We start from the raw sequence: 26,337 nt of genomic DNA on the forward strand, positions 1-26,337 counted from the left end.
ACGAAAGTTAATCCGGGGTACCGACCGTTACGTTATACGCGGTACCGTCCGGGCTTTAGATTAAACGCATTCCGAGGGGGGGAAGCCGGTCTACTTTTCGAGCAATTTCGCCCTCTTTCCACCCCCGTTCTCTCGTACGGGTCCTCCCCCGCGGGGGGTGTCGCGACCGCGCCTTTCGAAAGCCTCGACCCTCCTTCCCGCCCTAGCCGCGAGCTCCATTCTTCCAGTTTGATCGTTTACCCTCCGCGAATTTTTTTCCGGAGGGCCACAATTGGGGATGGCAGCGGGGGGGAGGGGGTGAAAAGCAATTTTGAGGAGGTTGCCGCGCATTGGAAAAGTAGCGCGACCGGAATTCGAGGCGCGTTTAAAAATTTGGCGAAATTATCCGGCGCCAAAGAAATGTTATCGACGAAAACGTTGAATTTTGCTTTGTAAATTATTGTAATTATTAATTTACAAAATGACGCTCTTTAATCTTGGCTTACCACCTTTTATGCCGACTGGACTAGGACTTCCCCCATCTTAACCACCTAATATTCAAAAATATACACAGACATGTATTTATAAGGTTAAAACTGATGCTTGTGTTTGTTTAATTTACAGTGGCCAGAAAGTGTGTCCAGTCGAATGAGTGTCATATAACGTCAGACTAGCACTATTACTGTCAGAAGACGTTATTAGGAGCTATCTAAGCATGCGTAACATTGAGCCAACAATAATGATTGCGGTAATAAATTGTGGACGAATACAGCACGGTGTAAAATAAAGTTAATCGACGTTATTCTCTACGAAAAGCGACAAGTTCACACGAAAATTCAGGATTGAAACCGGGAAGGTCGTGCAGTTTAAGGAAAATATCGGGTGATAATGGCCTCACATTCCAAGGAACAAAAGGGCATTGCTGGACTGCCGAATTTAGAGATTTCATTCTGACTATTTATATAAGTATAATTAGCCGTAATTATGTAAATGAGCAACAGCCAATTAAGTCGAGAATACATCCGTTTCCATACTTTTCCGATGTCGAGTAAAGGATTAATTAATTCAAAACATTTTAATTTGTTTGAACGTATCGAAGGTATAAGAATGCGATATGGGAATTCCAGTTACTCCCTGCTCGAAAAGGACGTTTAGATAAATAGGACGCAGCGTAACAGCTGCTCGTGGTGTACGTATCGATGTAAGGGAGTGCGCATGGGGTATCTCCATGTAATAGAAGCAGACAGAAATATTAATTAATGTTAATGAAGGGTAGTCTTGACTTAATTTTTGAGGCAGCCCATTTTCAATGTGTTTGTTTACATATTAAAGTTGCTAATAAATGTATTTCACTAAGTAAATAGATGGGCGAAGGTTGACCTTGCACTACTACCGCTTCCGCTATTGAAGAACGTCATGCGCCTACAAGAAATGACATCAATTTTTTGTATCTTCAGATAAATTCCAAAAACCATCTTAGCAAACACTATGATTCATTTTAACGAATGAAATGCCTATCATTGATACTTATTCAATGTGCATATTAATATTAAGCCACTTATCACATTGTAGGACCGGCTTTTGTAATCCATCCTCAAACAAGGCACTGAGAAAACAAATAGGGCTAACGCATACAGACAACTTTTAGTTGAACAACTGTTTTGTTGTGTATCATATGTTTAAAAGAATATATTTAATCGCACATACTGTCAACTCGATAGTTGCTCCACAAAAAAGTCAAAAAGCTTTATCGATTTGCTTTTGATTTAAAAGTTGGATAACCATCGATCAAGCGCTCAATTTGTAATGCATTGTATTGATGTGCACAAACCATTGACCAAACAGTCGATCCGCGACTGACTGCGACTGCCAGTCTCGTATAAGCATTGGAAGCGGCGCCACGTCTCTTGTCACCATGGCGGGAACTATTTCATTATTTATTATTTCATTAAACGTTTCCTTCACTCATTCTATAATTTTGAAAAACTTGTCTGGGTGCTCTTTTAGCTTGGAATGTAACGTATGAAATATTCCACTATATGTATAGCTAGTTAATCTATCACTGAGTATAGGATGTACACAGACAGTATCTTCTTTTTTTATCTCTCTTAAAATGTCTATAAAGCAAAGTACAAACTAAAATTTCTTGTTAATTGACATTGTTTGTCACCTTCACTCGAGCGTTGCTGAATCTGGTCGATTTGAGGAGATAAAAAAATCGATTGTATGCGCACCTCCATCAACTAAACTGTTTAGTTGAGTAGAAATCACGAAAAGTACAAAACTCGACGAAATGGTTTAGTCGATGCAACAGTTGTATGTGTGCGCTCGGCCTAACAACACGCACTTCGTCTTCGCGTTGGTGGTATTCTTAATTCGTGGCGCCATTTTAAAAACAACCACCAAATGTAGGCCTAATAAGGGTATAATCCTTAGACCATATAGTACATGGACTGCTATTAGCCCTATGCTTTCAATACAAAATGGGTGGTCACGGATAGAGGGCACTGTAGTCGTGGGTATGTAAATCTCAGGGTAAACTATAAAGTCGTATGAACACCACTCGGATCGCGTAAAGAGTAGCTTTTATGGTAACCGCGTAAAGAGTAGCTTTTATACATCCACAAATAAGAATAGGTTTGCTTTTTTGGCATATCTAGGCGATTAATTCATTGACGTTTGTTAATTTATAGGTTGACAGCCTCAAATCGTGTCTCATCGGATAATTTCGGACAGACTCTTTACCCTGAAACTCATATACCCAGGCGATGTCCTTGGCCATATTTTAGTTACAATTAGCAGTCGATGTACTATATGGTGTAAGGTATAATCTCATATTAAATATAACTCTCGCCAGGAAAGATTGCCGGTCACAGCACACCTTGTGTCAATTTATAATCTATGTTTTTTTTAAGATGCGAGCGATTCCGGGATAGGATCGTGCCAATGTGGAACGAAAAGACTTTTCGTTCTACATTGGCACGAACCTATCCCGGAAGTCGCTCAGATCTTTAGAAAAACACAGATTGTAGACCGGCATCAAGTGTTCTGTGACCGGCAATCTTTCCTGGCGAGAGGTTTAGGACCATAATCATGTTATCATTGAAATTTTGGAAAAATCAACGTTGAAGTTGACACATAAATTTTAAAAATTTTTTCTTTTAGTGAAACTAAAATTTTTAAAGTATGGCATCAGAACAAACTGATAAGGCATTGTTTCGAATGTATATTTACCTGGAGAGTGTAGTGGATATTAAATGAGTGTTTTAGAAATGATGTCATTATGGCTGTGGATCACCGTCGAGCTATAGACAGAGACCCCAAACTACACATAGGTTTAAATCCATTATTTTTATCAATGAGACAAGAATTGCACACCTTGAAATTGTTAAATACAAAAGTAAGAAAACAAATAAAAACTGCGCTATAGATTTTTATTTTAGAACAGAAAAGATAGGTTGAGAAAACTGTTTATCAATGATTACCTTCAAGAAGAAAAGGAGCTTCGACAGATAGGGTTGGCATATATTAATACACAAATATAAATGATTAATTTGTAATATGAATAATATGTACATCCTTGAATGGTACTGTTTTCTTTACAGCTTAATTTTAGAGACAATGATGTCATTTACCTATACCAGCATACAGTGGTAGATATCAATTTATCCAAATAAATGTCAAAGCTTTTCTTTATCCTTCTGAAGAAAATTTGGCTCTATAACACCACTGTTTAGGAACATTTTTTGCTCAAAGTTAAAGTATAATAAAATTTCTAAATTATTGTGAAGTGTTTTTAATGGGACAGCAATTGGTACCTATTTAAATTCTGTACAAAGGTAATTTTCCTGAATATTCTCACTTCAAGGTAGTGTTAAAATAGATTTTTTAAATCAGCAGAATCTTACTGTTTCAATCTAACCGATGCTTTTACATCTTCGTCATCGTTTGTTGCATCCTGAACATCGGTGCTCTTTACGTAGGATGGCCCAGACTCCCCTTTTACATACTCTTCAGTTATATTGACAGATGTTATTTCTGAACCAGGTACTTCAAACATCGGTTCCAATAGTAGGGTTTCCTGGAAGTAAATCATTTATCTTTAATAATGTTTAAGATAAGAAAGTATGATAATTTCTGACCAGTATTTATTACTTTTTAAAATTGAAACGTACTAGTGATTATATAAAATTACACAGCGATGCCAGAAACGAGAAGAGACACATCCATGAGACTGAATCTTTATTTTATAATTTATTATGTGGACAATGGGAGTTGAAGGAAATAGATGTGAACAAAACATGTGAACACGCAAATCAGTGGGTTAGATCTTTTAAAATAAACCCCTAAAGTGGATCAATAAAAGCGACAGAGAACCTTGGTGTTGGATGTGACCCATTTTGTTACATGTGGTATACATGCTGATTCAAATTCGAGGGCCACCATGGGGATAAGAGATAGGTAGGTAGTTTAAATTTGGCAAAGTTGCGTATTTTGACGATTAACAAAATGCAGTTTTGTAACTGAAAAAACTCCCACTACTTCTGGAGATATCCGGAAAAAAAACGATTTTTGCAAAATGGTTTTTATTTTTTACCGAAGTTATTAAAAAAGATATTTCAAAATAAATGACATTATTATGGCCAGTTTTTTTCCCTCTACAAGATGCTAGTTTTAAATTTTAACTCTGACGTTTCGTCTCCGGTTAACCATCATCAACTTTGTTTTTTCTCATGAGTCATTTTTAGCGCATTTCCACAAAAATAAAAAAAAATGCGCTATTGTGGCCACTTTGTCTGTCCATCCGTTGGGATGGGACGCTACTAGTCTTATCTTAAGAGCGTATTGTTCTACTTCTTTCGCTATTTGGTTCGTTATGGTGTCAAGGCTTGCACCAAGGAAGGAATTTTTTCTGCGTTTATTGCTAAAAAAGTTATTGTAAAAAAAACCAAAAAACCATTTTTTACATGTTCCATAATTTTACACTTTTGCCGTTTTTTAACGATCTTAGAGATCGTTTATAATTTTGTATTGCTGTCTGTCATGTGTCTGTTGGTCTGTTCATATGTCTGTCTGTCCATCTATCTGTCCGTGTGAACGATGACTTTGTTTAGAAATGTCTGATCGCTTTGACATCTCCATTAGTTATGAACTGAATTGCATGAAATTCAATGTGGGCATAACTTTAGCTATATAATACGCAATGCCAAAAGTTGGGTCGAATTGATTCAAAATTCACAGTGCCCTTTTCCATTGACTTTATACACTATAGACAAACGGAGAAATAGGGAAAAATGGCAGCCGCTTACTGTAGCGAATATTTGCGTTAAATAGGCAACTTATTAAACACATTGCAATGCACGTACTAATGATGACGTCGAATGGGACGACATATGAACGCAAGGAAATCTATTACGTTTCATTATTTAATTTTTGATTCTGTACATTTTTGTTTGAACTACTCTTAATAGTATTACAAAGACCATTTACAAAATTTAAAGTTCTTAGCAACAATTTAACAGATATGGCCGATGCAATTAAATTAAATTAAACTTTTTTTCACTTGGAATAAAGGAAAAACTAACGCCAGTTTCAAAATTTGGTTTTGCGCATGCGCAGTGCCAACTTTTTTATTTATGAAAGCATTGAAATCAAATTCTTCTTATAAACTGAAATTGAAGTAGCATGTCAAAAATGGATTACACCTATGCAAGGCTATCTTTCATATGTGTGTCCGGAGTTTTACGATTTTAACAGAAGTTGCATCTTAGAAATGAGAAATGAATGCAAGTGGAAATGCGCTTTTTGTAAATCATATGTCATTTGATAGAGCATTTTTTTCTGATTTCAAAAATGTAAATATTGAGATGTCTGTCAAATTCCAAACAAGAAGTTCCGTTAGGATATATTGAGACACGGTTCAAACTACTGTTGCCACGTACCGAGACACCATTCAAAAGCATTCCCATGTAAAACAATAGGTTTATTATTCAACAATGTATTCATTTGCGATGTCAGCAATTAAAACAATAGTAGTCTGTATAGGAAGGAAATGGTGGGTTAGCTTTTTTGCGTCCACACAGGTTTATTTTTTTTTGTCTTTGAGGTCACAGGTCACTTTGCTTTGGGTAGTCAGTTAGGGTGGTGCTACATACCAGGTGAATATTCCCAAACCGAACATAGGAAATTAACATGGGAAAACGGTTTTTTGTAGATAGTTGCTCCCCATGTTAACTTAAAGGGTTTATAATGACACCAATCGAAAGAAGATTTTTTTCCTCGTCTAATGATATACGAATTAGTTTATTTTCAGGTGTATTTCTCATTATTTTCGCTTCATCGGTTTACTCTGCAGCTGAATAACTGTGTAATTTCAGAGGAATACACTTTATAGTACAAAGTTTTAATTTTTTAATAGAATGAGTATTTGGCTCGCTTTTCTACGATATAGAGATTGATGTTTGTTCTTAAACTTGTTGGCACATTTGACCAAAAACGAATTTTACTTAAACCATGCCTTCAAAACAAGTGAACATGAAAAGCAATGTTTCAATGTTTGTGTCACTCCATTTATTAAAAAAAAAGGATGGACACCTACCATTATAGCCCTCAAGCCTCTCGCTCCCGTTTTTCTCTCCATCGCTAATCTCGCAATTGCCTTTAATGATTCGGTACTAAAACACAATTCACATTGATCCATAGCTAATAAACGTTGATACTGTGGAACAATGGCATTTCGCGGCTCCGTCAGAATTCTAACCAAAAGTGCTTCGTTAAGGCTGTGAAAAGGTACAAGTACAGGAAACCGACCCACAAATTCCTAAAAACAGAATTAGTTTACAAAACTGCTGCAGTACCACTCACAGGTATCATTCCAAATTCAATTAAATCTCTTGCTTGGACTTGTCTTAATGCTGTGTCTTTTTCCAAGTTTTCTTCTTCCGCCGATGTGGAAGATTCGTAAAGTGCTTGTTGGGCAACCGCGCGACGTCCTTGACTATTGGAAACTGGCGCGCCAAACCCAAGATACTAAAACAAACCTTTCAACCTTTTGAACTATTTACCTATGTGTAATTTATAATCTTATTAATTAAGAATTTCTAAATCATACATTACAGCAAAAGTTATATGCTTCAAAAAAAATTTAGTAAACCATATTATGCCTATCCCTATATATAGTGTGTCCCAGATCGCACGGGTAGCTTTCTTATTATTAAAGATAGAGAATTGGTTAAATGGACAATGTTTTGCAGTTTTAGATGCTTATTTAAAATTTCCTTGGGGAAATTCAAAATGTCGAATAGGTTCAACGTAAATTCAAAAAAAATTAAATTGGTCATTTCTTTAACTGTCTTATATCATCGAAAGTATAAGAGATATAACAAAAAGTTTTATATAAAAGTTACTAGCCAGGTTGCGGACAGCATTTTCCGTTATGTTAGACGGCCATTTTTTCTTATAACATAAGAAATATAAATTTTTGTAGAAATAATTTACGGTATGAGGGCTTTTTGTACGATATATTTATAAATAGCGGAACCAATGAAAATGAAGTTCTTATAATGTGTCACTGCGCAGTACGTAATCACTCATAAATAACATTTTCCTGCTAACCTACAATTGTGCAGTGTTTATGTTGGCGGTAGTTCTTTTCTTTTTGTCTAAGAGCATAGTAGTGAACTTTGGACATTTTAACACAATGTAAAATAAAAGTGAGGTTAAGACTCCTTCAAACTTATAAGCAAAATTGAACACGCCCAGCACACACCGCAACTTAACTTTGCTATAAAAATGTTTTATACTTATAAACTTATATTATAAGGAAAAATGGCCGTCTAACATAACGGAAAATGCTGTCCGCAACCTGGCTACTGTCTTTGATACACTTCATTTAGATTTGATGTTAAAAAAATTCAAGATGGCTACTTTTGAGGAACTACCTTTCTAAAGTTAAATAGACGCCACATTGGATTTTTCGATTATTTGATAGATTTTTTAATTCAGTTATATCAACGCTTTTATATTTTAATCAAGTAAGGCTGTGAAGAATTAAAAAAAAAACCAAAACAAAATCTATTCGAGACAACAAAACAATCTACTCTACTAATCTGTATACCAGGTTTCATTGTATTGTTTGTGTCAGAGACCCAGACGGACACGCACACTCAGGGCCGGCTCGTCGAATAATATGGGTGATGTAAGCACCAACTTTGCCGCCCGAATGAAAAGGTTTGTTGTTTGTTAATTGGTTCTTTAATATGAGAAACGAGAAAATTAAATAAAATCGTAGAAATCAGAAAATGACGTTTACATAAGCATACAAAAAAACGGAAATTCAAACAAAAATACCAAAACAGTGTAATAATACCTATATTTATATAGGAACTTTTCTTAACTTCTCATTTGCAAAATGGTTAACAATATCATCGAAGCCATGTTAGAACTTAGTTCATGTTCAATGGCCAGATCCGTTAATCTATCCTGTGTCATTGTCGAACATACATAATTTTTCATTATTTTTTTTGGGAAAGAACGTTCTCCACTTGCCACAGTTACTAGAATAGTTAAAAGTATCCTTAAAGATACTACTATATTTGGAATGTTATCACTCAAACTCTATATCACTCGCTCTATATAGTTCAGTATTTCTAAAGGTTTTTTTACCTTTGTGGCTTTGTACGATTCCTTCACTTTCCGGCAGTAATAAGCGAAGCAGAGACTGGTGTATCACCACCGGCGCTAGCTTATTCGTTGTGTATCAAGTACGATAATAGTTATTAATGATACAAGTTCGTTTATCAACGTCATAATGAAACGCGTGTAACATTAAATTCACGAGGCATAGCCGAGTGACTTTAATTACACAAGTTTCATTAATAACGTTCATATAGAAAGTAAGAAAATGTACATTCAAAATTTAATCTACGACGGTCCAAATAGATTTTATTCAGATTTTTGAGTTATCTAAACATTTTCGTAAATTAAAATTCAAAATTATCAAGTGCCCATACTTGTGGATGTCATGGTAATCGCGTTTGTTAATTTTGACGTTTGCTATACAAAATAGTAGTAATGATCATTTGCGTGCTTTTATTAATTCATAAAAATACTAGTGTTTTTATGAATGTCGTAATGACATCCAATTGGTCATGCTAAATCTGTCATAATGACATCATCGTAGATTAAGTAATAAAAAAACTATGCTATGCTATTACATATATCGCAAATTAGTGGCCTGGGAGAGATGGCTATATTTTATAATCGCTTTCAGTCAATGGACATTACCAAGATTTATTATTATACTACATTATTATAATAAAACATGTTTTTTTATTTTTAAATTTCAAAAATGCCGCCCCTAAGATTATGCCGCCTGAGGCGGCTGCCTCGCCGCCTCACCCCACGAGCAGGCCCTCTATATTACATAATAATGATGCTTAAGTGGCAAACCTTCGCAATTCGATATGACAGATATGTAGATCAAAATTTAGAACGATAGGAAAAAACTTATCATCAGCAACTTTATAACTTTCACAAAAAGGAAGGTGCTTGAGGGACTGTAAGTACTTTACACTAAATACAGATTTGGATTGTATTCGAAGAAAGTGGTTAAGAATAATCTAAAAAATCTTAGCTTTAAGTGGGGCTGAACTGAAAACAATAGGACACTCATAGAGGGGAATGAATGATGCTCTAGCCCTCAAGACTTTTTTCTTGTCACGCTTTCCACAGGATTTTTCAAATTAGTTTACCTACTCTATCCAAAGACTTTGTTTCATTACAACTCTGTACAAAATAAGTGCTTACAGAATAATTAAATTAAGGGAGACAGTTATAGTAACGGATACAGTAATATAATAAAATTACTACAGATTAAATTGTGATTTGAACAACAATAACTATATAATTGTATAACTTAATAACCAGTTGTATATGTACCATGTGTCCTATTTTGATTGAGACTGCAGTGTATCTCACCTGCCCTTAAAAGATAAAAGACTTGCGGCGTTCGCTTCCCTTTTTGTGGAACTTTTAAGACCACAAACAGAATCGATCTAGTTACCTTTGTTTTTAAGATACAGGGTGAAACAAAAAGTTTGACTTTTTAGGTTATCATATCAGTACTACCCATGTTAGGTAGAAAAAGAGTAAAAATTGTCTATTTTAGATGTATTCAAGATCAAGTCCTCACCAAGCATTTATTGTCAAAGATGTAAAGAGAAAATAAAGAAAAGCAATATTCAAAGGGAAAAAATTTGTAATATGGTGGAAAATTGTGCAGAATTCAAGGCAGTATGGGCTACTGCATGCAAAGTATGGGTCGAAAACGAAGTAATTTTATATGGTAAAAGAGAAGGCGAGGAAAAAGACGATACTGATTGGAATGAACATGGGAAGACGACACTCTGAATTTAAGGATAGGATTGATAGGCTACAAACACATAGGGGTGGCATGATAACGTTCAGAAAGACGGAAGCGATAATTGAGGAGGGAAAAAACGAGGAAATTGAAGGTAAGAAGAGGTACTTGTTTTTGGCCGCGCTGGAAGGAGCGAAGGACATCGAAAAATCGCGCAATATATACATCAGATACTTGAAAAGTTCACCAAAACAGTGCTAGAGGCAACGGAAAGAAGGATTAAAGTATTTGTCGCGCTTGAGGTAAAAGAATTGTGCACAAAACTAGCGAAATGGGTATGCTATAGGAAAACCATTAACTACTTCCTAGATCGGATGAACATTGAACAAAAAGGGGAACCCACAAATAAAAGACAATCTGAACAATGATGCCAGTCATGGAGATTACAGAAGCCATAGAAGATACAACGATGATCAAATTAGGGAAAAGTTGCGCAATTAAACAGTGTTTTTTAGGAATTATGACGCGTTAACTACCAAGGTCTTCGGCGCCATCTATTTTACTATTATAGCTTCTCAAGTATATTCTCAGCCTTTAGGTACTGTAGAAGATTCGTTATGTTATCTTTGTTTCTTAGATTATCAGGTAAGTTACTAAAGATCGAGTACATTTGACGTAAAGGTGCATATAGTGGACATATACACAATTTGTTCAACAGTGGTACAGTTGGCACACACTGGGGGTGGGTCTTTTGTTAATAAATGCTTGTGTGTTCTTGATGTACATATGCCCTTTTCTTAACCCATGTAGAATGGTCATGTCCTTTCTAGGAGGCGACAGTGGTGCTCTCCACCCATTAATTGTCATTTAAACTATGTTTAGGTCAGTATTGTACTGTTGCCATAATACATTAATTTTGTTTTTCAGATATTTGTTAACGTTGTTAGAACTAGAAATCCAAACCTTCTCTGTTGTCTCATTTCCCCCTTCTATACAGTTATTGTTCTGCTTTAAAGAAAACCAAAAAATTCCCATTACTTCCGAAGGTATACCAGAAAAACTGAAATTGGCCGATTTCGTTTTTATTTTTTCCCGATGTTATTTGAGCAGAAAAATAAAAATTACTTTCATTGCCACTTTTTAAACTCTCCAAGACAGCGTTTAATACAAAGTACATACTATATAGAGTCGTTTTGTTTTGTTAGTTAAATTAAGAAGTGATACAGCAATAGTTTTCCAATTGCTGTCCAAAGTTAGTTATAAAAAAAGTGTTTTGTCAATTTTAAAGTTTGTATCCGAGCTGCCATTACAACAATGTCAATTGTTATAGAACCAGTGCTTGTGATTTAAAAAAAAAAGAAAAAAGGTTGTGTACACGGTTATGCCTTTATGTTAAAATGATTCAGTGAAAAGTGTTTTGTGCTCGGTTTTGTGTATGTCATTTATCGCATCTGTACAAGCGGTTTCAGACCAAAAATTTGCATTATTACAACTAAGTAGTGAGTACTTATTTTTTTTGTATTCGACCGTTTGTAACTGATTGAAATGTTTCAATAAGGCGCTGTTAGCCTTCAGAATATTTGTTTGTTTTGTAGAAAGGTTTATTTTATTTTTGTCATTGAGTTACTATAAGGCGTGGGTGATAATGATTAATGAACATTTACTTTGTATGCCATCTCAGAAAATTATGTGTCAATTTGAATTACCGTAAAAGTAAACAAAGTCCGGATAAAGTTTGTTTATGTTCAATGAAATTTGTTTCGAGTTAACCGATTGTCGTTTCCAGTAAGTCTAAATTTAATAATGTTGTTTGGATGAGAACTACGGATTTCATGAACTTTAAGTCAGTGTTGAAATTTGCCAGCGTTTTAGAACCCAGCTGGACCCTGAGATTCAATTTTGCTTTAGTCATTAAAACTAAAATTTATTGGAAGATAAGGGTTTGTTACAATGTTTAATTTGTGTAATTTTAAGCTAGCTAGGTATGTGTTATTTTAAGTTGTGTAATGAATTCATGCTATTGCACAGAGCAATACTTTTTGCACGACCAACATGGGGCACAGCGTTTATTTAATTTTTTGGACGAAGTATGGGGACAGAGCAATATGTTACTATACATTTTTTAATAAGAATAACAATGGGTAGGTACTAGGGTGGGTCGAAAAACGGTTTTTTTTCAAAAATTTGGAAATTTCGTTTTGGAATAGTTCACAAAAGTTGCCTTTTCTATTTCCAATGAAAATGTTTATTAATAGTTTTTTTTTATTGTAATGCGTATTTTGCCCCCTACAGCGATTTAAAATTTAAAAAAAAAATAAAAAATAGAAATTGGGAATTTCGAATTGGAATAGCACGCAAAAGTTTCCTTTTGTGATTTGGATGAAAATATTCATTTACATTTTTTAAAATTTATTACGTCTTGTGCCCCCTACTAGCCCCTGAAAGTTGAGTAATTTTGTAATTTTCTAGTTTAATGCCATTTATTTTTTTATAAATGGGTCATTTCTTTGTGAAATGTTTTATTATCAAATTTTGGCTTTAATGGCGAATAGAACTGTGGTATATGGTGTGACCGTGCGCATGCGAGCCAAGGGGAGACAGCTCGAGAAGAGCCACGACGATGGACTTGGAGTGACGCGCGCGCGGGGCAAACAAGGTAAGCGACAACGCTACATGGTGACAACGGTGAGATTGGTTTTTTGTTTCGGTATCGGTAAAGGTACGTACACGCGATACAAAAACTAGTGCGGTTTTTTTTAATCGGTGACGAACTTACACACGCGAAACAAAAGCGAAACGATAGCGATTATAAAACAAAGTGAGTGTAAATACGCAAGGAATATGTGGTGAAACTGTAAGTAATAACTTCTTTCATTTTCTCGCAACAATCGGCATTTATACGGCAAAAGTTTTATAATACGCCCAATCTAATCATAACAAAATGACGAACGATAACGCTACACACAATGACCCCTCGCATAAGGACATTAATGCAGAACATTTTGCACGTCAACAACAAATACTTACGCAGCTACTGGAACTACAGCGGCAACAAATGACGTTATCTGCCGCGACAACGAATAACGCGGCAACGGTAGCTGTACCTAATCCATCGGTCCCGCCCCCACCGACTTTTTCTTATAAAGCGGAAGAATGGGCTGAATGGAAATGCAGCTTCTATCGCTACAAACGCACCATGTTAGTCAGCTGCTCCAGTGAGCAAACGGTCGATTATTTCATCGGGCATCTGGGTACTAAAGCGGAGAAAATTCTAAAGTCATTTCACCTTTCGACGGAAGATCAAAAAAACTTCGCTATCGTTTTAGAAAGATTCGACGCATATTTCGGCGAAAGGAAAAATTTAGTCTACGAAAGGGTCAAATTTCTTCAAAGGGTGCAAGGTTCTGATGAACCCTGCGATATATTTATAAGCGATCTAACCGCTATGGCCCAAACGTGCGAGTGGGCTCAATTAGAAGGGGAGATGATCAAATTGCGAATTATCGCGGGTTTGGCAGATAGTCGGTTGTCGATCCAATTGCAAACAAGGCCAGATGACAACGTAGACGAGGTAATCAAACGCGTTAGGTTGGCAGAATCACTCCGTAAACAACAAGCCGTAATTCGGGCAAGCGCACCAGCTCCAGCCAATGCGCCAACTCAAAGCGTAACGGAACCGGAAGAGGTTAGCGCCATCTACCACAGCAGAGGTGCCATACCAAAACAGAAACCCCATATGCAGCGACCAAATCCCCACGTTAGGACAGCTGACTACAAAAATGACACCAAATCATGTAGAAAATGCGGCCTCATTCCTCGCCACGCGTTTGCGTCGTGCCCTTCGAGAAACGACACTTGTAAAAAATGCGGCAAAATAGGACATTGGTCCACTAGATGCTTATCTAAAGTAAACAATAGACAAAACCCAAAGATTGCGAGCGTAGAAACGGCACCAGATGAGGAAGACAATTTTTTTATGGGATCGATCGACACGTCAAAACCCAAAAAACCGTGGCGCGCGATCGTTAATGTTAACGACACAAATCTAGATTTTAAATTAGATTGCGGCGCGGACGTTACGGTGATAAGATGGGACGATCTCAAAAAATTAAACAAAACAACACTCGTAGACGCACCAAAATCACTTATATCAGCCTCGGGCGATAAAATCCAAATTGTAGGAACGTTTGACGCAGATCTCCGGTATCGGAATCGCAAATCTCTCGAAAAAATTTACGTGGCAAAGAAATTGCGCGAGAATTTATTGGGCCGCGACGCGTTGGAAACATTGGGCATGCTATCCTGGGCAAATGTGGCGTCGATAGCAGAGCAATTTCCTACTTTGTTCGAAGGCATAGGAAACTTAGGCAAAACGTACCACATTAAAATTAAAGAAAACGCTGTACCTTTCGCAATAGCGGCAGCACGACGGGTACCGTTACATCTACGCGACGCAGTTAAAAAGCATCTCGACAAATTAGAGAATGAAAGCATCATAAGAAAGGTCAGTGTGGCAACAAACTGGTGTGCGCCTATGGTCGTCGTACCCAAGAAAAACAACAGCGTTCGAATATGCGTCGATTATACTATTCTCAATAAATCAGTACAATCAGAACGCATGATTCTACCTGAGATATCCGAATCCCTGGCTCTAATTGAAGCAGAGGCGGAATACTTCTCAAAGCTCGATGCAGCATCAGGATTTTATCACATTCCTTTAGACACAAACTCTCAGTTATTAACGACTTTTATAACGCCATTTGGACGCTACGCTTTTCAAAGGCTTCCGATGGGCATCACGTCAGCCACAGAACGCTTCCAAAGAGAGATGATGGAAACACTAGAAGGCCTAGAAGGCGTGGTCAACTTAGCGGACGACATGCTAATCTTCGGGAAAACCAAGGCAGAGCATGACCAGCGTTTGGCCCAAGTATTAGAGCGCTTGAAACAAAGAGGGTTAAGACTGAACAAGGAGAAGTGTGTCTTTGGAAAGAAAAAAGTGAAATTCTTAGGTTACACGATCTCCAAAGAAGGCGTGGGAATCGATGAAGACAAAGTCAAAGCCGTACTCGAGATGCCAGCACCAAAGAATGTCAGCGGCGTGAGACAACTGCTCGGCACATTGCAAGTAAATGCAAAATTTTTACCAGAATTGGCTAACATAGCAAGCCCCATATCGCAACTTTTATCTACAAAATATGAATTTTGTTGGACAGAAAGGCAACAGGCGGCACTAGAAGCCATAAAAATCGCATTAACTTCAGCACCGGTATTATCTCACTTTTCTCCTAACAGCAACACAAGAGTAGCAGCCGACGCATCGTCATTCGGTCTTGGAGCCGTACTGGAACAAGAGCAAAAAGATGGCACTTGGAAACCCGTCTCCTATGCATCACGAAAAATGTCCGAAACGGAATCCAGATACGCACAGATAGAGAGAGAGGCACTAGCGGCTACATGGGCCTGTGAGAAATTTCAAATGTACTTGCTAGGCAAACATTTTAGTCTGCGCACAGACCACAAGCCGTTGGTCCAACTGTTGGGAACAAAGCCACTATCGGATTTGTCTGCACGGCTACAAAGGTTTAGAATGCGCCTCATGCAATACTCTTATAACGTCGAATACATTCCTGGAAAGAAAATGATCATTGCCGATATGCTTTCTAGAGCGCCGATAGAATCGACCGATCCCGGCAGCGACGCGCTTTTAATCGATGAAGTCGAAGCGTTTGCGCAACACATAGGAGAAACTTTACCATTTTCCGACGCTCGTCTACAAAGGATTCGCGAAGCACAAGTCTCCGATCCACAAACGAAAAGAGTGAGGGAATACATCGTCAAAGGCTGGCCCACGAAAAAACGTATGACCCCAGAAGACCGATCATTTCACCAGTTTGAAGGTCAAATGGCGATACTGAACGATCTACTAATGCGAGGCAACAGAGTGTTCATACCGAGAGACTACAGGTCAGAAATCCTCGACCAAATACACGTAGGACACCTGGGCATAACGAAATGCAAAAGTCGAGCAAAGGAGACGGTTTGGTGGCCTGGAATAAACTCTCACATTGAAGATTGAATTGAAAGAAGACCGAAAAATTAAAACCGTCTGAGACACCAGAATATCCGTGGCAGATGATCGGGCGGACTTGTGTAAAGTAGCGGGAAGAACTTACATAGTCGCAGTGGACTATTGGTCAAGATACCTGGAAGTAGCCAACATGAAATCCGAGACAGCGGAAGAAGCCATAGCAAAACTAAGAACTTTCATGGCAAGATGAGGAATTCCGGAAATTCTAAGAACCGATAACGGACCATGCTTCCGGGGTAACAAATTTAAAGATTTTGCTGAGAAATATGGATTTCAGCACATCACCAGCAGTCCGCTATACCCCCAATCAAACGGTCAAGCAGAAGCAGCCGTCAAAATAGCCAAGAAAATTTTAACGAAATGCGAAGACCCAAATCTAGGATTGCTGAGCTACCGCACAGCGAAACTAAGCTGCGGATTGTCACCATCAGAGCTTATAATGGGCAGAACACCAAGGTCCAAAGTACCAGCAAATAAAAGCCTGTACATACCGACATGGTCATACCTGCAATCATTTAAACGCAAAAGAGAGGTGGAAAAAGCAAAATACGCGGCAGATTTCAAAATTCGCCACAGAGCGCGGTCAGTCTCCCCACTTGGGATCGGCGAACAAGTATGGATTACGAACGCAAAGAAATATGGCGTAGTCGTGAACAAGGGACCGGAACCCAGAACGTACATAATAAAAGCAGACAATAATGTCTACAGGAGAAATAGATCACACCTCATAAGAGTCACGAACATACCAACTCAGCAACAAGAAGACCTAGATATAGATCTACCAGAAGACTCCCAACAAATATCACGGGAAGAGGGGAAGGAGTTGAAAGATGACAACAGAGGTCGAGAGAACGCAACCATTGTCGAAACAGAAGCTGGAGAAGGAAGCCAAGCTGAAGAAAACGGAAGAGACCAGCAACGCACAATCGTTGCGGAAACGGAAGAGAGCGCGAGGCAGAAGGAAAATGAGGCCACCGCACCAAGTCCTACAGAAAACGCGACCGCAGTAGGAGGGAAAATAGAGGCCAATACCAGGGCACATCAAGAAAAGTCAAACGCGCACCACCAATATGTAACTCGTTCAGGGCGCCTAGTTAAACCGCCGCGAAATATATGCAACTGCACCAGCGGGTGCAATCACTAAAGGCCGCTGCGATATTTTCCCCAAAAATACTACTCATTGTGTACGTATAGTTAAAAGGACCAAAAGTGTGTGCGTGTATTTAAATCAAGTGTATTGTAAATAATAAGTGTGACTGTCGAACATAAGCATGTGCATGTTTAGTATTAGTGTTAGACAAGCCGGGAACATGACGTCCGGTTCGAACACCCTACAGAAAGGGGGATGTGGTATATGGTGTGACCGTGCGCATGCGAGCCAAGGGGAGACAGCTCGAGAAGAGCCACGACGATGGACTTGGAGTGACGCGCGCGCGGGGCAAACAAGGTAAGCGACAACGCTACAAGAACTACATTCTAATATATACCCACCTGAAACAAACTAAGAAGAGCTAGAGAACATTCAAGGAACAAAACTATGATTTCGACAATGTTTGAACCTATCACCGCAATTTATTTTGATGACCGCAAAGATAAAACCTTAACTATTGAAGAAATAGATGGCAGATCCCATAGAAGAACGATAGTAAGTTGAAGAACATATTTCTTTGATTCAAGAACCAGGTTCAGTTTTCCTGGGTCATACAATACCTTTGTAGGGATCAGCAAAGGACCTGTTTCGAAGTATAGTTGATTGTTTACAAGAAAATGACTTTGATTGGTCTGGATTATTAGCAGTGGGGTGTGATGGCACTGTAGTCAACATGGGATTAAAGAATGGAGTTATCACTCAACTTGAATCAACGTTAGGACGTCCTTTACAGCGATTTATCTGTCAACTTCACGCCAATAAGCTAGCATTGAGACATCTGTTTCAGGCACTTGATGGCGGAACAACCGGTCCTAATACATTTTCAGGTGTATTGGGTATGAATTTAGTTACTGATTGGCTTACTTTGGCAAACCGCCTATTGCGTCTCTATATTTCGACGGAAGAACCCAGCTCAAACTTAAAAGAATTGACAAATTTTGTTCTCAAAGTTTATGCTCCGATGTGGTTTTTAATTAAATTGAATACATCATGTTCAAATGGGGCAAAGCATGTTTGGCAAACCATTAACCTAAGTCGATATTTAAGAGACGATTTAAAAAGAATGATTGATCCAGTTATCCAACGCAATGCATATTTTGCACACCCAGAGAATTTGTTAGTATGTATGCTAAGTGACCCTCGTCCCCATATCAAAGAACTTGCCATTCGACGGATTTTAAACGCTAAGAGAAGGGAAAATTCAAGAAAAATTCGTCCTTTTATACTACCGAAACTAAATTTTGAGGCAGTACACTAACTTAATCGAATGGCATAATAATGAAATCACTCCACCGCCACTACCTCAAAATTTAGAAGTGGGTGACTTGCAAAATATTTTAACAGAAACCCCGGATACTTTCGTTAATATTGATCTTAAATCCTATCCCTGTCATTCTCAAGCAGTGGTGGCCTGCCATGCGCAGGGTAACCTACAGGAAGCAGCTAGGAAAGGTCCAGCGACTCGCCTGTCTGGGAGTCACTGGAGCCCTAAAAACCACGCCAACCTTGGCCATGGAGGCACTTCTGGGACTAGAGCCTTTACACTTAGCTGTGGAGGCAGAGGCTCGGAAAGCTTCCATACGGCTAAACGATTGGGATGAATGGAAGGATCGAGGCAGCCTTGGGCACGGGCGGATCTGGGAGGAAACCCTCAGAACCGATCCCCTCCTTGCAAGGAGGGACGTGATCCGGGCTATCTTGCTAAGACCAAAGCGTTATAAAGTCATTCTCCCGGATAGGGAGCAGTGGCTGAACTCGGATTGCTCGTTCCTCAAACCTGAGGGGCTCGTGTGGTTTACAGACGGGTCCCAAACAGAAAGGGGAACGGGCATGGGTATATATGGTGATCGACCGAGAGTCAGCGTCAGCGTCTCCCTTGGTCAGCATAGCACCGTGTTTCAGGCAGAGATGTTAGCCATCATGACCTGTGCACAGGAAAACCTCCGTAGAGGTTACCGTAACAAGCATATATACATATGCAGTGATAGTCAGGCGGCGTTGAGGGCCCTGTCGGTAGACAGGTTCCGATCAGCTACGGCGCTTGATTGCAGGCGAACCCTAGATAGATTAGGTGAGTCTAATAGGGTAAGCTTGATTTGGGTGCCAGCGCACTGCGGAATAGGGGGCAACGAAAGGGCGGACGAGTTGGCTCGCGAAGGCAGTGGTGGGGTCTTCGTCGGGCCCGAGCCTACCCTAGGGATTGCTCCCTCCGTTGTTAGGGCCAGGATTAAAGATTGGTTGACCAGTCAATTCCAGGCTCAGTGGCAACAAGTAACCGGACTCCGACAGTCCAAGGCCTTTCTAACAGGGCCCGTTGGCAAATCGGGGTCTTCTAAGCTTCTAAAACTGAATAGAAGCCAGCTTAGGAAGATCACTGGTGTCCTTACGGGACACTGGATGGTCAACTATCACCTGCATAACATTGGGCTCGCGGAGCAGTCAACGTGCAGGTTCTGTGGCGAGGCAGATGAAACTACCGAGCATGTGGTCTGTCACTGTGACGCTTTGATCAGGGACAGATATCAACTCCTTGGAGACAGATACCTGGAACCGAGGAGGGTGAAGCAACTTAGGCTAAACAGGGTCCTATCCTTCATTGAGAGGAACGGGCTCTGAACTCAGTTGCGAAGAAAGGGGGTAGGCACAATGGGCCTCTGGTGTGCCTAAGTGCTGCCCGGTCGGGCTCCCCTGCGAATAGAATAGAATAGAATAGAAGCAGTGGAGAGATGCATAAAATTAGTAACGGGCGCTTCCTTATAAGTTGTTGGTTTCCAAAAAAGAGATGGGTTTATAAAAGCAAGGTTAGAATCTCGTAGACTAATGCCCCAATTTGAGGGCAAAAAAGACTTCTTACAATAAGTTTATCCGTTTTACATTTTATTACGGGATCGATTTCTTCATTTGTTTGTTAGTTTAATGTAAAAGTGTAGTATAAGATAATAAAAAAAAATTATAAACAGAATGAAAAATTGGATTCTCAATTTTTTTTATAACTTGAGCGTCGGTAGGGGGCAGAAGACTCAATGTAATAAAAAAACGACAAATACCTAAACATTTTTGTTACTATAACACATGGCAACTATTGCGCTCTATTTCAAACCGAAATTCCAAATTGGATTTTCTTTTTTTTTGAAAATTTTAAGTTTCGGTAGGGGGCAATAGATGAATGACAATCAAAAAATAGTTAATAAACATTTTCATTGTAATAATAAAAGGCTACTTTTACGAACTATCCCCAAGCGAAATTTTAAAATTTGATTTTTCGGCCCACCCTAGTAGGTACTTACATTTTCATTGTTTCTACGCTGAACTAATTTTTCTAATCCATTATATGCTCCACTTGCCACAAATAGGATATTAGTGGTATCAACCTGTATAGTCTCACCTCTCAATTTTCTAGGAGAGTTCCTTTCCGGAACGTTAACTATAGTACCTTCAAGCATTTTAAGCATTCCTTGTTGAACTCCTTCTCCTATTAAACCCAAAATATATCCAACGTTTGGTATGTGAAATTGCAAAGTTACCTCCCACATCCCGTAATTGATGAATTCCAGGCACAGCTCCAATTTTGTCTACTTCGTCTAAAAATACTATACCAATTTGCGCTCTGTCCACACTGTAACTGGCATCTTGAAGTAATTTTCCTATTACACTTTCGATATCCTCCCCCACATAACCTGCCTGCGTTAAAGTTGTACAATCACAAATTGCAAAAGGGACATCAAGGCATTGAGCAATAGTTTGGGCCAGTAACGTTTTGCCTGCAAAAAAACTTACTAAAACTTGTTACTAATGTTATGCCACTTACCTGATCCAGTCGGTCCTAAAAGTAAAATATTACTTTTCTCCAGTTTTAAATCATGAGATGTTTGGTCTAGAATATCTGAACCCAAAGGAGCATGGCGCACGGTTGTTGTAGTGTCCGATTGAGTATTTTGAAAGTTGAAGCCCAATGATGAATTACTATGGCCCATCCCTGTGATATGGAGGAGGTCTGCACAAGTCATTTTGACTTTGAAAGAAAAAAAAGAGCAAAAGCACAGAACAGATGACATGCATGGATTCAGATGTAACCTACTGCTTGAAACGTTGTGATAATGATGCTAGTGATTTCTTTGTAAATTAATTAATTCATTTGAAGAAACGTGGATGTCAGCTCGAAGAAAATCTATCATTGAGTGCCAGTATTACTCGCTTATGTATAATTACTGCTGACCGAACTAATGTTCTATTCTTTGATGAAATCTGTGTAGTTATGAAATTGTATTTAAATATAATTATATAAAGTTCGATATAAATAAATTCAAATTATTCTGCTAAGCTATAGAGGCATGAAAGTTACTGTAACTTTCATAGTAATATTTAACTATACACTGTACACTGCAAGCAGAGAAGAATGTTAGTGGCATAACTACAAGCTATAATAGACGGAGCTTTTTTTCCAAAATCTACTGTAAGATACTTAGGTGAAAGATAAAATGAAAATTATACTCAAAAATACAAATATTCACTTGTGAATGAACCATACAATAAAAAAGATTAATCAGCAGTTGCAGAAAATAAAAAAAAATAATAAATTCACACCATACGTACCTCTATGTGTAAAATTATGATGCGGACCTTGTTCCATCACAGCCATATCTTGCCGTGAAGTATTGCTTTGGTTGTTTGGAATATTATTAAAAATTCGTTTATAATGATTATATACAGCAACCGATAAAACCTAAAAAATATCAATATTAAAATCTTAATTCATCTTTATAGCTGATGTAATTTAAGTGTGTTCCAACAAACTAATGAAGAATCAAAACTTGGTTGGTTCTGCTAGGTTAGTAAGTAACCAAATTTACTAAATGCAGCGTTTGTATGTATTACTTGTCCTTCTTACATAAGCGACGCAAAACGAGCAGACGACCGGAACGGCGAGAAAGGTGCGAGCATTCCAAGCATGTTATACTTGCAACATGGCAATATATGAAACGCTACTTTTTTGTTATTCTAGAGATACAATATGGTGTAATCATTGTCAAGTATTACTGTAGATAATACAGTTTTGAAAATATCTCCTATTGGAAGACAAACATGATAAAGAAAAAGTAAAAGAGTAGGAATAGGCGGATTTTATGATACAGTGTGTCCCCGGATTGACTTTACTATACAAGTAATTGATCAAAAATGCGTGAATCTCGTTTTGATGTTTTGGGATCCCTGTGTAACAGGTGGACACATGGATTCGGCGAGGTATTCAAGTAAAAATCTGGTGGGAGAGCGAAATTCTTAATAAAATTTTCGAAGAGAATCTAGGTATGCCGATCGAGCGCTGTTTTTTCGATCGGGTATTTTTAGCCGAACTGTTGGGTCAGATTTACATATTGGGAACGCGAAGCAATAATAGATCGCGTAAAACATTGTTATTAACCTAAAGCCGTATAACGCCTATATGCGGGGAATAGTTGGCCTCACAACCGGAGACAGCGCCGCCATTTTTAACAATTTTAACGAACGCGGGTGCCTTCTAAATTCGCTACGTGGTGGTTTATGCAAAATGAGAACTTCATTGCGTGAAAAAGGCGATTACTATAGGTTTCAAATGTGAATATTATGAAGCATTGCCATATGAGTAAGGAAGCGCAGCTTTTCTCGTTTCGGTGCATATTTGGATTAAGGTGTTCACGTTTTTAAATAAGTTGTACGCACAAAAATCATAATGAACGGTTGCATCTAAGATAGGCGAAAAAAGAATGATAGACTAAAGAATTTATAACTAAAATTCTCCAGGTTTAAGTCGCACAGCATGACTGTTCTAATGATGTTGGCATTAATGAGTCAGTTAACTATCATGAGTGCTTTAAAGTAGTAAACATTTTTATTTGAAAATATCATATTTTTTTACAAATGAAACACATGCAACCCATGTTAATCATCTCTCATGATAATTTTTTCAGTTAATTATCAACTGATAACCTTTCGTAGATAGCAACAAGTTCAAATGTAGGTAAATAACACATTTAATAAGCTGAAATGGTACTTATAAAAAAATGTAGGTACTTTATACTTGTGAATATCATCACTTTAACAACATTATGCTCTATACTACCACAGTTTAGAAGGTCACAGAAGTTATATGTTGTATTTTCCATTGATTACGTACGGTGTAATTAGGCAAACAGATATTTTATAACAATGTTCAGATGACATCGAAAAAAGATATGGAACGCAAGGACGATGCTTGAAAAATAAAAATATCACCACAATCTAATACAAAACACATACTTATGTGCAATTATACAGAGATATTCTTTTAAGAGAATACATAGTACAATTTCCCTATGTATCCTTTTAAATGGACCACATACAAAATTAGAGAATGTAGGCAATAACATGTGCAATATTATTCACGAGGGGTAAACCGCTGGAGTAATTTGGTGTACACGGTTTGAGTAATACCGAGTAATAGCACAGATAAATGGTATTTAATCTGTGGTAATAGTGAGTAATACTTTGTGGTAATACAACATTATGTATGAGTAATGGTGTACACGTTTTAAACCAGCGGTTTACCTCTCGATTATTCATAAACGCTAAAATGTCCACAAAGGAAGAAAAAATGTTAATGGGGAATTGAGACACTAATTTGGGTAATACTTTGCGAAATGTATGCGATCGACCTGTCTAGGACTAAATAAACAATAACTAAACAATAATAACAGTACAATAGACTTTGATGTGGACCATTTAAAAAGACACATAGGGAAACCATAAATATGTTGACTTTTAAAACAATCTCTCTGTATATCCCTCTATGGGAACAACAAAAATGTTCAAAAGTGATCAACATGTTTATCAGCATTACAAAAAATCGCAAAAAATGACACCTACAATCTTCAAAAAAATTAAACGTTATGAAACTTTCTTTGAAAAGTTTTTATTCAAAAACTTCTCAGTTTTTCTGGTTGAAATAAGTTTCACAAACCGCTCAATATCAATCTGCATTTAGTAAACCAATACGATCACCTTCAGTAAAACAATATTTTAGCTGTCAAAATTCTACATGTAAACTTTTAAAAAATCACAAATCTTGCATATCTTTGGAATTAAGCAGTAGCAATAAGCAATACTATTGTAAATATTACCTTTTTGGCATGCTCCTGACCCACTACATGTTTATTAAGATAATCGTATATTTTCTTAGGAGGAGGTGGCGGTTTACGAAAGATGCCCGCTTTAGCTTCCACTCCTTCCTTTTTCTTCGAATCAACTTCACTTAATACGACGAAGAAGTGATGACATTTTTCACATTTTACGAACCTTGTCGAGCTAACGAATGTTTCTACATGGGTGCAAGGATCTCCGCACTTTGGGCATGAAAGCACCCCTTTATTCTTCCCACTCCCACCTCCGCTTGGAGTTGTAGGAGGAGGTGGTATGTTGTTGGAGACATCTTTCGAAGAGGGATTTTCTGGAGGAGGATCGCCAGAACCGCTTGATTTGAACAAAATGACATTTGACGAAATATAATTGGCAAGTAAAGGAGATGTTTGTTTATATGCCAATAAGCCGCCTGAAAAAAAGGAATCATTTATCAATTGGAAATAAAATAGGTATACAAATGCAAACCGTATGGTTTAAGTTTTAAAAACAGTTCTACCTTCAAATACACACCTTGCAATTTTAAGTTTCGTGCTACCTGTATTAATCTCCCTGCCGTAGTTACACTGCAACGAACACAAGTCATAACGAATTAATATGGGATACCTCTCAGATTTGTGCCACTTTTGAACTTTTATATTAAATAAATGATAAGATGTCAAGGTTCCAATGTCATGACGCTAAAAAACCACTCAAGAAAAAAACATAACCAAACTTGTGACAAAGTTCGATTTCATATGCAAACTTCAAATTTTGATAACATTTACCCAGAGAGTGTGTCAACAAATAACAACGGACTAATTACTATTAAAATTTTGGAAAAAATGACATATTTATTTTTAAAATGTCATCAAATTTTGCTGTGTTTAGTGCCTATTGCCCCCAGGCCGGGCTCTAAACGAGCACAGTCCATTGCGGCTGGAAGCGTCTCTGGTCTGTCAACTGTCAGCGGAACCGGTACGCATAAAATGTTTTTTTAGCGACGCAGCAGTTTAAAGCAGTTTAATTAAAGCGTTGTCTCGCGGAAAGTCAATGACGAAAATCAACCACGTTGTCAGAATTAAATTCATACAGCGGATTTCTCTACACATTTACAAAGTTGTTCGAATCGAATCGGTGCATTCTGGCGACTGCCAAATTTATGACGTCACGAATGAAAACGCTTGGTAACGCTTTAAACCGCTAGACGAACCCGCTGCATCCCCCAAAAACAGCTATAGTATACGTACCACGGACCTCTTTTACCATTACCACGGACCTCGTGACTTTATTAGACAGTGGCGATAACCACGGTCGTATATACAGGTCTGGAAAATCTTTTGTTTGAGATGAGGCTCTTACAGGGGCGTCATTTAGGGGGTGCACAGGGGTGCGATTGCACCCCCCAAGGAATTGTTTCAGTAATTTATCTCATCGGAAATTAAAGAACTTAAGAACTTCATGTTCTAATCATAGATTAAGTGATTTGTTGGTTCTTACCACTCACCAAGATATAGTTAAAAGTTTAGATCTAAATATTCCCCTCGATAAGTTTGCAAAAATGAAGCCTCGAAGATATCCCCTTCTGTTATAAAAAAAATTTTCAATCTGTAGTTTTCTTTTCTGTTA

The 26,337-nt window shown here is 37.9% G+C and overlaps 1 protein-coding gene and 1 long non-coding RNA gene across 3 annotated transcripts; one reads left to right on the forward strand and one right to left on the reverse strand.

The window, feature by feature from the left end:
- The first annotated feature begins 3,074 nt into the window (after positions 1-3,074).
- Positions 3,075-3,747, forward strand: LOC116163230. Its single transcript, XR_004143698.1, has 3 exons — positions 3,075-3,203; positions 3,250-3,379; positions 3,423-3,747. It is a non-coding gene; the product is annotated as an uncharacterized LOC116163230 (long non-coding RNA).
- On the reverse strand, positions 3,522-25,636 carry LOC116163229 (ATP-dependent Clp protease ATP-binding subunit clpX-like, mitochondrial). 2 transcript variants are annotated; one of them, XM_031477093.1, is made up of 9 exons: positions 25,243-25,636; positions 24,714-25,141; positions 22,174-22,303; positions 21,389-21,574; positions 21,105-21,341; positions 20,868-21,052; positions 6,844-7,008; positions 6,578-6,799; positions 3,522-4,060 (listed from the first exon to the last, which is right to left on the reverse strand). In XM_031477093.1, the coding sequence occupies exons 1-9, from the start codon at positions 25,313-25,315 to the stop codon at positions 3,884-3,886; spliced, it is 1,803 nt and encodes a 600-aa protein (XP_031332953.1). In that variant the 5' UTR covers positions 25,316-25,636; the 3' UTR covers positions 3,522-3,883. The 2 variants fall into 2 exon arrangements, with proteins under 2 accessions (XP_031332953.1, XP_031332954.1); XM_031477094.1 differs by having other exon boundaries at positions 21,389-21,556; positions 25,243-25,635.
- Between the last annotated feature and the right edge of the window lie 701 nt (positions 25,637-26,337).

Source organism: Photinus pyralis, unplaced genomic scaffold (assembly GCF_008802855.1).
Source record: "Photinus pyralis isolate 1611_PpyrPB1 unplaced genomic scaffold, Ppyr1.3 Ppyr1.4_LG2, whole genome shotgun sequence".
In the NCBI taxonomy this organism is placed as follows: domain Eukaryota; kingdom Metazoa; phylum Arthropoda; class Insecta; order Coleoptera; family Lampyridae; genus Photinus; species Photinus pyralis.